We start from the raw sequence: 11,100 nt of genomic DNA, 5'->3' as shown, positions 1-11,100 counted from the left end.
TTTTGATATTTAATTAGAGGCTCGGCCTCTAAAGACATAAGCATTATTTTTCTGTGACTATTTTGTATTGAGAGCTGGGGGAGAAGATCTCTAATCCTTCTTGACACTTTGGAGAAGATTTCTAAATCCTGTTTTCTATTCTTTTGCAATTCAATTATGTTTTCTTCATTATTGATTTGCTGTTCTTTTATCTCCATGTATGAGTAGTTTATCTATTGGGTTTTGGGTTTCAAAGGGGTTTATGATTCTCTAAACTTAGGTTGTTAGATTTGGGATTGATCTTATTGTTCTTCATCTATTGTTGTTCTTAATGCTTAAGCTAGATTGATCACCTAGATTAAGATTTTAGGTTTAATTCATCGGGGCACCAAAAGTGTTGTTGAGTTTCTGAAAAAGAACTTTGGTGAGCAAGGTGGACCTTAGCCAACGAAAGTTGAAGTTGAGGCACCTTGTGAACAGATCAAACTTGAACTTTTATTGCTTGCTTGGTTTGCTAGGTCCAAACGATGGTTTAAGGTTTAGTGAATTCATTGCATAGATAGTTAACGCTGCAAAAGTAGGTTAGCTTTACAACTGTAATTTGAGTTCTAGAACGGTGTTTAATGCATCCCCATCTTCCACCTTAGTCCGAGAATTATATCCCCATAGATTCCCTGCGCCCAATATTTCCTTTTTGAATTAAAACAGTTTGTTTACTTTCCGTTTTGTAGATAGTTACTTGATTCACAAACTTTTCCATTGTCTTAGCTATATTTAATCTACATAATTTCATAGTGTAATTGTTTGGTCTCTGTGGATTCGATCATGAAGTGTTACAACGATACCACTATATCGTGGTGGAGTACACATTGGGTTTAATTGACCTGTTGACCAGCGCTGGAGAGAGACCTTGACGAAACTGGAATGGGCTATCCCTCCTGGTGGGACCCATCGGAAGGAAGAGGAGTCGTGACTGATCTGGCGGATTTGACGGAAGAAGATGTTCGGGAGCTCGACGTTATGTTTCCTATAGATGCTCAGGACCTTAGCTTGATTCCACATTCTTCAAGTCAGCAATGAGGGAAGGTGTTAGCGTACGAAGAACGCACCGGCTCGGAGAGTGCTCCTAGGTCTCTGGTTGCTGGCTTAGCCGTTGGAAACGGAGTCCCAAAACATCGCAAAGATTGTTCGGGAGACAAGCAAAGAATCCCCCGCGATGCGGGAAGTACCCTATGCGACGACAAGTCCATAGCCCGCACGTTTGCAGCTCATGCTACCGAGTGTCGATGAACGTCCGTGGGACTGCCCATCGGGTCACCTCTGCATCTATGTGGATTTTTTTACCGAGTGTGGATTATGGTTCCCCATTCCAGAATTTTTGACGAGTTACTGGGCGCGTCGGAAGATTGCATTCTCACAGCTGTCGATCTCCACCATCCGTAACGCGGTGGGGCTTACGATAATTGGCGCCTATATGGACATCAAGATAAGCGTACCCTTTTAGTTCGGGACTATGTTGCGCTTGATGTACGCCATGTCTCACGATCTTGCGCGGCCAGAAGAGTCATATTCACGATTGGCGGAGGCAATTTTTCTTCGTAGAAATAAATGACATCTCTGTTGAAGATCCAGACACGACCTATCCTCCTGCCTGGAACTTCACCCCTGGTAGCCATTGCTGGGTTGGGTTTGTGTCTATAGATTTTTTTTTTACTCTGTTTGCTGATCGTATTTATTTTATACCCGCAGGTAATCCGCCACCTTCAGCTGCGTGCGATTCTGAAACTGTTGAACAAGCTTCTGCTTTTCTTTTTAGTGGGACTTTGCGGTGGCCGGACGTGTTCTCACACTTCAAGACTTGTAAGTTTTTTTATTTTTTATTTGGTTGGCTTATCTTCGTTTAGAGACTTGTGTGCTCTCGTGTCTCAGGCTCCTATCTATTCTGTAGGTTCACAGACTGGATTGCAAATGGGAGACTGCCTAATGCCATGCTATGCTGACTTGTTCGATGTCGAGGATGCGCCTGTTGTCGCAACCAAGACCGTTGCACCAAATGCTGAGGTCGGCGCGGAGGTCGTTGTTGTGGAGCACGAGGATGGCGAGGTGCTCGCTCTTGAGGGTGAGCCCGGTCGTAGGACTCGTTCCGCCGAGGTTGCTGCAGCTCGTGCTGCAAAGAAGCCTTCTTCTGTGTCCCGTGGGAGTGCTCCAGCAGCTGGTGGTGGTGATCGTTCCCGGAAGAGGTCGTCACGCTCGAGTTCCCGGAGTGATGCTGGAGGAAGTGCTAGGCATTCTCATCACGCAGAGGATGGTCGCGAGAGGGTTGATCACTCATTTTCATTTCGCTACGACGTGAAAGACCAAGCGTTCTCTGGTGATTCTCGAGCTTGCGTAGACCTTGCCAGCAAGATTCATGGTGACTTCGTTCCGCTTTCTGCTCCTAGTGACTTGGCTTGTCCGAGTACATAAGAGCAAGTCGTTCCTGTGCATTTTACTTAGCCGTAATCCAACTATTTTCCTTGATCTCCTAGGCGATGAGCTGGATGAACAAGGACAAGGTGCACGCTGACAAGGTGCGCGCTGCTAAGAGAGAGATCGTGCTAGTTCAGGATGCGCTTGCTGAGGCTGAGCGAACGAGTAAGGAGAATGCAACAATTGTGAAGGATCTGACGGCTTCTCTTAAGAAGTCACATCGGAAGCTTAATTCCGGGTCAGCGCGACTAAGAAAAGCGCGAGATGAGCGAGGGGAGGAAGAGCGTGCGAAGGCTGCTGTTGTGATCGGGACGCAGCATGAGCGTATTGAGCGTATGAGGACGCCCTTGATTGCAACGTGCGAGAGACAGCTTCATTTGCTCGTTCTCAGCCAAGTTACCGGGACTAGGCTATGTCTTCAGAAGTTGATTGACAGGGGAACCACAATTCCCGAGAGTAGGATGGAGCGTCTTGCAGCTAGCCAGGAAACGTTTCAAGCAAAGGTTGACGGGGTTGTGGTACCGCCGCTTCCTGATGCTGATCTGGAGCCATTTCCGGAGACCGCTGACGGAGGCGCTGGTGATAATGCTGCTAACGAGTGATATGTCCTCGTATTATTGCTTGTTGTTCTCGCTTTTGGATTTTCTTTTTGTCATTGCGAACTCGATTGCTGATTGCTTTTGTACTTTTCCTTTGGATATTTGCAAACTTGGTTGCTTTTGATTTATGAACTTGATTATTGCCGATTATTGTTTCCTTCATTATGATGAAGCTGCTTTTGAATTTCATGTTTTTTGTCGCTCAAAGATTGATTATTGCGTAGAATAGAGATGCGACGTTTTCGTTGTTTACGGGGCATATTTTGCAGTGCAGGACGTCTCCTGGCTTACCCTGGATATGTTGTTCCCCGAAAGGTCTCGAGTAGACAAGAAGGACTTGTCGTACTATTTTAGGTGCGGTACGCATGACTGGCTTACCCTGTGGGTGCTGGCCAGGGCGTCAGAATAAGAGTCGATAGATTGCTCAAGAGCGTTTCGAAGTGAAACTTTTATTTTTTTATTAAAGTTATAGTTGGACCTCGTGAAAGGCTGCCTACGTACCCTCGGAAGGGATCAAACCATTCGTAGTTCGAATTACATGGAAATGCTCAGTAGATCGAGTGGTGTTTTTTTTTTTTTTTTTTTTAGCGACTGGCGGACTAATAGTAATAGCGCTTGAGGTTGGCGAAATTCCAAGATCTCGGAACTGGAGTGCCATTCATCTCGAGTAGCTGATAGAAGCCGGGATTGACGATCTTGGAGATTAAGTATGGACCTTCGAGCATTCTTCTCCCTTATATTCTCGAAGACTTTGCGGAGGACGAGATCACCCTCGGCGAAGTAGCGAAATTTGACTTTCTTGTTGTAGAATTTTGCGGCAGCTTGCTGGTAGTTTTGGATGTGTAGTAGAGCTTGGTCGCACTCTTCTTCAATGAACAGGAGTCTGTCGCACAACATTTTGTTGTTCAAATCAGGATTATTAACGAGCATGGAACGTCGGAGCGTGGGGATTCCTACTTCAGCCGGTGCGAGTGCCTCCATGCCGTAGGCGAGAGAGAATGGTGTTTGACCGGTAGACGTACGTGGAGAGGTTCGGTGCGACCATAGGACGCCGTCGAGTTCGTCAGCCCATAGACCTTTTTTTGCGTCGAGGCGTTTCTTGATTCTGGCAAGTATAGTTTTGTTAGTTGCCTCTACTTGGCTGTTGCCTTGCGGGTATCTTGGAGTGGATTTACTTAGGCGAATCCGCCAGCCAGCACAGAATCCTTCGAATTGTAGGGAAATGAATTGTAGGCCGTTGTCACATACGATCTCGTACGGAAGCCCATGCCGGCGTATGATGTTTTTCCAGACAAAATTCTAGACTTCATTTGCTTCTAGTGAAACGTACAATTCTGCTTCGATCCACTTTGTGAAGTAGTCCGTCATGATCAAGAGATACTTCTTCTACTTAGATGGTGTTAGCGGACCGACAATATCCATCGCCCATCGCATGAAGGGGTAAGGTGGTGACGTTGTTTGCAGAAGTTCAGTCGAAGAATGGATGAATGGTGCGTGGCGTTGACACTTTTCGCACTTGGCTGCGAAGTCGGTGCAATCGACGACCATGGTTGGCCAGAAATGTCCATTGCAACGGATTTGAAGTGCTAGAGCATGACCGCCTGAGTGGTTTCTGCCAGCGCCTTTATGGACTTCACGCATGATATCGTTGACGTCCTTCGCATTAACGCAGATGAGAACAGGCGATCGCCGAAATAAGTTGCCGTCCAACATCGTGTACTGGGCGAAAGCTTGAGTTAGGGCGGGTGGAGCCGGTGTTGTGATTGCTAAGATGTTGAGCGGGTTTGTTTGTGTGTCTATTGAAGGCGCAATAAGTTGACATCGATACTTGGTTGCTCGATGCTTTCCACAAGTATGACTCTTCGAAGATCAGGATCAGAAGTAGAAGCGAGCATCGCGAGTGCGTCAGCCGGAGCATTGTCACTTCGTGGAATCTTGATGATTTCGAAGGATTCAAACTTTTGAGATAAGTCGCGAACGACCTTGAGATAAGCGTCCATCCGCGCGTGTCTTGCCGCATAATCTCCACTGAACTGATGCGTGACTAGTTGAGAGTCGCAATAAGCTTGGATTTTCTTGACTCTGATTCCGTGTGCGAGGATCAATCCAGCGATCAACTCTTCATACTCTGCATCGTTGTTTGAAGCGGAGAAGGTGAGACTGAATGACTGTTCAAGGATTTCTCCAGTTGTTGAGGTCAAGCGTACGTCCGCTCCTGAGCCCAATTTTGACGATGCGCCATCAACGTCGAGTGTCCAGATTTCAGGCGGAGGGGAATCAACTTCGAGTTTAGGCGAGAGTTCGACAAGGAAGTCTGCGAGAACTTGAGACTTTGCACAGGTGCGCTTTTTGTACTCAATGTCGTATTCGCTTAACTCAACTGCCCATTTTGCAAGGCGTCCTGACTGGCTCGGGCTGTCAATGATTGTTAGGAGAGGCTGATTCGTCAGGACTTCAACAGTGTGAGACTGGAAGTAAGGGTGGAGCTTGCAAGCTGATACTACAACCGCATATGCGAGCTTCTCAAGAGTCGGATTTCAGAGTTCGGCCCCGTCGAGAGTCTTGCTCACGTAGAAGATAGGATGTTGCTCTCCTCGATCTTCTCTGGCGAGCACGCCACTTATAACCGAACAAGAAATGGCGATGTAGAGATACAAAGTTTCGTCCCACTCAAAACGTTTGTTTCCACGAAGCAGCTGATAAAACGGCAAGCTCTTATCCGTTGAGCGAGAGATGAAACGATTCAGTGCGGCAATACGCCCAGTTAGGCGTTGTACCTCGCGGGTGTTCCTTGGAGATGGAAGGTTGATGATTGCCGAAATCTGCTTCGGATTGGCTTCTATACCGCGCTTTGTAACGAGGTATCCCAGGAATTCGCCTGAAGTGACGCCAAACGTGCATTTCGCCGGGTTTAGTTTCATGCTATACTTGTTCATAATATCAAAACATTGTTTCAGGTGTGCGACATGGTTTGCGGCTTGAGCTGACTTGACGAGCATATCGTCGATGTAGACTTCCATGGTTCGATCAAGTTGGCTTGCGAACATATGGTTCACCAGTCGCTGAAACGTTGCTCTTGCATTTTTTAATCCAAATGGCATGACTCTGTAACATAAAGTGCTTGTTCAGTAATAAACGCACTCTTTTCGCGGTCATCCTTGTGCATCATTATCTGGTTGTAGCCCGAGAACGCATCCATGAAAGATAGTAGTTCGTTTCCAGCTGTGGCCTCGACAAGCTGGTCAATGGGCGGAAGAGGAAAATTGTCTTTCAGACAAGCTTTGTTGAGGTCAGTGAAGTCGACGCACACTCTCCACGTTCCATTCTACTTCTTAACCACGACCGGGTTACTCAGCCAGTCTGGATAGCGAATTTCAGTGATTGAACCCGCATCAAGTAGTTTCCGTACCTCATCATCAACTACAGTTGTTCGTTCCGCACCGAGCTTTCGACGCTTTTACTTAACGGGCTTATAATTTTGATCGACATTGAGTTCGTGGCTGGTAATGCCAAGATCAATCCCGGTCATATGGTCTATGGACCAGGCGAACGTGGTTACGTTTTTTCGTAAGAACTGAACGAGTTCGTCCCTTAGAGCGATTGGTAGCTCGGCGCTGATGCCTACGCAGCGTTTAAGATCGGAGAAGTTGATGTTTACTTGTATCACAGATTCTTTCGAGGATGGTGCGTGTGGATGTCGCAGCGGCTCTGATTCAACAATCACGAATGCGATTCAACAATCACGAATGCTCTCGCATTGCGCATCTTTTTCTCGATGATGAAGCAAGTCCGCGCCATCAGAGGATCTCCACGCAGCGTGTAGATACCGTACTTGTTTGCAAACTTGATGCAGTGGTGGTAAATTGAAGCGATGGCGCGCATCTTGTGAAGCTACGACGTTCCCAGAATGACATTGTAGACGATGGGTTTGTCTACAATTGCAAAGTTGAAGCACTGCATTGCGCCGCCGACGTAAATTGGAAGCGTTATGGTTCCAATCGTCATTATAGTGTCGCCATCGAATCCCGTCAGAGGTTGCATTTCATGAGTCGTGCTGCGAAGATCAATCTCCATCTAGATCAGAACGTCCTTGAATATCACATTGAACAAGCTCCCAGTGTCAATAAGGATTCTAATCACTGAGCTTTCTCCAATCACCATTTCTACGACGAGTGGGTCGTTGTTTGGACTTGCGTTGAGTGCGTCCTCTTCAGTAAACACGATAGGATCGGAGGAAGTTTTGAACATGCTGCTATTGGAGGCGAGCTGCATTTTGCTTCTGCTTCACGGCAGTAAGCTTAGATTGAACGAACAGAGTCGCGACATGTTGATCCTTCGGCGAGGAGCTGGTGGTTCATCGTGTTCTTCCGCGTCATGGTTTCGTTTCGGGGGAGGAGGCAGGCGTTCGATTTCTCGTGCTCGGTCATTTTGTCCCCGTGCTCAGTTATTTTGTACCGTTGCTTCCTCATCATGCTGCCTTTCGTTTTGTGGCTGGTATGCCAAACAGTACGGGTTATCCTTATGTCACCTCCGTTCTCGCTCTACATCAATGTCACCTCTCTTGTACTTATGAAGGAGAAGGTATTGAAGTGTTTTGCAATCCTCCGTGGAATGTCCGCCAAATTTGTGGAATTCGCAATAACCACGTTTGCCCTTGTAGGTAGGACCATCAGTCTCGCGATCGTACTTGTTCCAGCGCTTGCCTTGCTGTTGCTCGTTTCCATCGATAGCGAACATCGTTGCCTTCCTTCCCCTCTCGCCTTTGGCGTAGTCTCTGCTGTAATTTTGGCGAGGCGAGGCTCAGGGCTTTTTCGGGTGCTTTCTCCACCGCGTCGCCCTGGTTCATGTTTCATTTTCCCTTGTCTTCGTATACCTCGATGTATCGATTGGCGTGAGCAAGGACCTCGCCCAAGGATGTGGCGGATTGGATTGTTAGATCTATCTTGAACCTGGTTCCGTGAGCAAGTGCGTTCTTAAGTGCACCTATTGCGGCGTCGTCGCTGTTAGTGAGTTGAGATACGACTCCTTTAAACCTGGCCATGAAAGTCCGCAGTGACTCATTGTGCTTCTGGTACATTCTCCATAAGTCTGCATTCGACGCAGGTACATGCATAAAGCATTGGTGATGCTAAAGGAATGCGGTTGTCAGTGCTTCATAACCATCGATTGAATTGGCCTTCAGCCTTGAACACCAGTTCAATGCTTTGCCGGTTAGGCTTTCGACGAACAGCTGACAACTTTCCGCGTCTTCTTCTTCTGGTGAGAAGTATGAACTACCAATGTGGATGGACATCGAATTCAGGAAGATAGTGGGGTCCCCCTTTCCGTCATACAGTATTGGCTTGTTCTTGCTGGTGTCGGGGTTGCGTCTAACTCTGACACCTGAGACTCTTGTGGTGAAAGGCGAACGTCGTGCTTCTGCCAGCACAGTCTCCAGCTCTAGTGCCGCGCTTGTTACACGGTGCATCTGAGACGTAATCTTCTTCAGTTGGGCTTGCATCTGCTGAAGTTCTTGCTGAAGGCCGCAATTTTCAGCGTTCTCGGGTTGATTCGGCCCAACACGTCGATCCATGAGCAACTAGTCAGTTTGGAAATGCACTCTTGGCTGCTCGCCATTGGGTCCAACGATGATCAACGAGACTCGGGGCCTTCCGTTACCGTGGTGCTCAATTCGCGGAGTGTTGGGCACAGTTCGCGGAGTGTTGTGCTCAGCTTGCAGAGTGTTGTGCTCAGCTCGCGGAGTGTGTGGCGGCAATGCGTCATCATTTTGTTCGTGTCGAGGTTCAGGTCGTCGCGTATGGTGCCTTGCTTGGTCATTTTGGCCTTGAGATGCCATATGTGCCGCTTGGCCACTCATACGGTCCAGGGTCCTTCGTACGGCTTCATCGAACGCGACCTGACTGATTGTAACGCCTCTACGCGCGCGGCTGGGAGGAGTAATGTTTGCGGCTGCGCGGTTGGTTGGGTTGACCGAGACGCTGTCAGCTGCACGATCAGGAGGGGTAGTGCCGTTGGTTAGGCCATTTGTTTGGGCAACACGCGTAGCGCCTACGGCTTCACGGTCATTTGGGTTGTCGCCTACGGCTACACGTTCTCGAGGGATAGCGTCATTGGTCAGAGCGACGCGCGTAGCGCCTACGGCTTCGAGGTCAGTTGGATTGACGCCTTGGAGCTGGTTCGTCCTCGAACGGGTGCGGCCCCATATTGTTGGCCTTGGGGACTCGACGCGAGCTGCAGGAGATCTGGGCGGGGAGGAGTCGACGCCTTCGTTGCTGGAGAGATCAGTGTGAGACATGCTTCAGGTTTTCCGAAAACGCCTTTGTCTTCAAATTCTTTTCGTCAAAGAAAGGATTATGTGAGTCCCACGGTGGATACCAAATTGTTGATGTATGAAATCGACAATATAAATAATACGAATATTCTTTGGGAGAAATCGGAACTGGTCGTTTTATTAACGTATAATTCAAGAGAAGAGTTTACAGAAAATGCAATCAAAGCTCTAAGCGCAATTAATACGAATGTAAATGCACTTTTCTCTCTGATTGCCAAGATTTCGGATCCAGAGCTCTGACAACGACCTCTGGTATTTATAGTGGGCCAATGACCTAGGGCTTCTTCTTTCTCTCTGTAAAATGATGATTTCTCCCCTGCGACCAGATGGACCAGATCCATGACTTCAGGCCCTAAATCTCTTAGAAATCTTTTGTTTGGGCTCCAGAAATGTTGGGGATAAAGCCCATATCCAACAAAAATGTTGAGTTTATCGGTTTTATCATGAAAAGAGATTTGACAGGTGGCATAAGTAAACAAAAATTTACTTTTACATTTTATAAAATAACATTAATTGCATGAATACTTTTACCTTTAGCAGAATATTTCAAATTCTAAAAAAATAACGGTAAAAAGTAAATAGTAAACCATTTATGTCACTCTTAAGTATTTCAGTAATTTTTTTTCTTTGCATGATCAAAGTCTACTAATCAAACCGTGTACGACGTTATATATGTTTCACTCAGAAATTATTGGGACAGATCTAAAATTTCTCAAGATTTAGTCAATACAACGAACCTACTTTCACAAAAAAAAAACTTCATCCATCTAGAAGAAGATACAACTTTATTAAGTATTGGAGCATCTATAACAATTATCTCAATTTTACTAAAGTTATTCAGTAATTCTCTTTAGCAATCACCTTGTTTTGGCAGATCTCATAATCTCAATATTGATACTTATATATGAATTGTCATCGTAAGTATTGCCGCAAATCACAATGTGGACCTCATGAAATCCAGTAAATAAATATGGTCTGAAAAGATTGTATTCAAGTGGACGTTTGGCTGTAATAATATGTACTTTTGCTTCTTTTGGACCAATACTTCTGTTATATATTACGCTCAAGTTTCTTTTCAGTCTAATCGAATATTCTTACTTCTTTCTCTCTGCTAGATCTGATTTCTCAATTATTGCAGCATAATGTTGTTATTCTAAATTCATGAAGCAAAAAAAAAAAAATTTAATTTGTTTTAGTCGTGCAAATACAAAGACTAACAGCCATATATATATATATATATATATATATATATATATATCAGATTTGGACGATTTTACATACTGATACGACCATTGGACATAAATTTTGGAAAAAGATACAGGCTGTAAACTAATTGAATATAGTTTTATAAGGTTCGAAGCGCATGAAACTTTTTTATTAAATACTTCTATATGGTTTATCGTGTCACACCATGTTTCTCAAAAGGTTTGCAAAGAGCTTGTTGATAAAGTGAGTCCCCCCATCGTTTATAACCACTCTAGGGACACCAAACCGTGGGAAAATTATGTGCTTGAACATCTTGAGGACTACCTTCGAATCATTTGTAGGACTTGCTACAGCTTCAACCCATTTGGAAACGTAATCCACGACCAAAAGAATGTAGAGATTCCCATAATAAGGTGGAAAGGGCCCCATGAAGTCGATTCCCCAACAGTCAAAAACCTCGATGTCCAAAATAAAGTTTTGTGGCATCTCGTTCTGCTTGTTTATGTTCCCACGTCA

The 11,100-nt window shown here is 45.8% G+C and overlaps 1 protein-coding gene across 1 annotated transcript; it reads right to left on the bottom strand.

The window, feature by feature from the left end:
* Window positions 1–4,843: 4,843 nt before the first annotated feature.
* Window positions 4,844–6,067, bottom strand: LOC104783415 (uncharacterized). Its single transcript, XM_010508575.1, has 2 exons — window positions 5,680–6,067; window positions 4,844–5,547 (listed from the first exon to the last, which is right to left on the bottom strand). The coding sequence occupies exons 1-2, from the start codon at window positions 6,065–6,067 to the stop codon at window positions 4,844–4,846; spliced, it is 1,092 nt and encodes a 363-aa protein (XP_010506877.1).
* Window positions 6,068–11,100: the final 5,033 nt, after the last annotated feature.

The sequence above is a fragment of the Camelina sativa genome, chromosome 4 (genome assembly GCF_030686135.1).
Source record: "Camelina sativa cultivar CO46 ecotype springtype chromosome 4, ASM3068613v1".
In the NCBI taxonomy this organism is placed as follows: Eukaryota; Viridiplantae; Streptophyta; class Magnoliopsida; order Brassicales; family Brassicaceae; genus Camelina; species Camelina sativa.
Note: the sequence above shows the minus strand (reverse complement) of the source record. Positions and strands in the feature narration are given on the sequence as shown.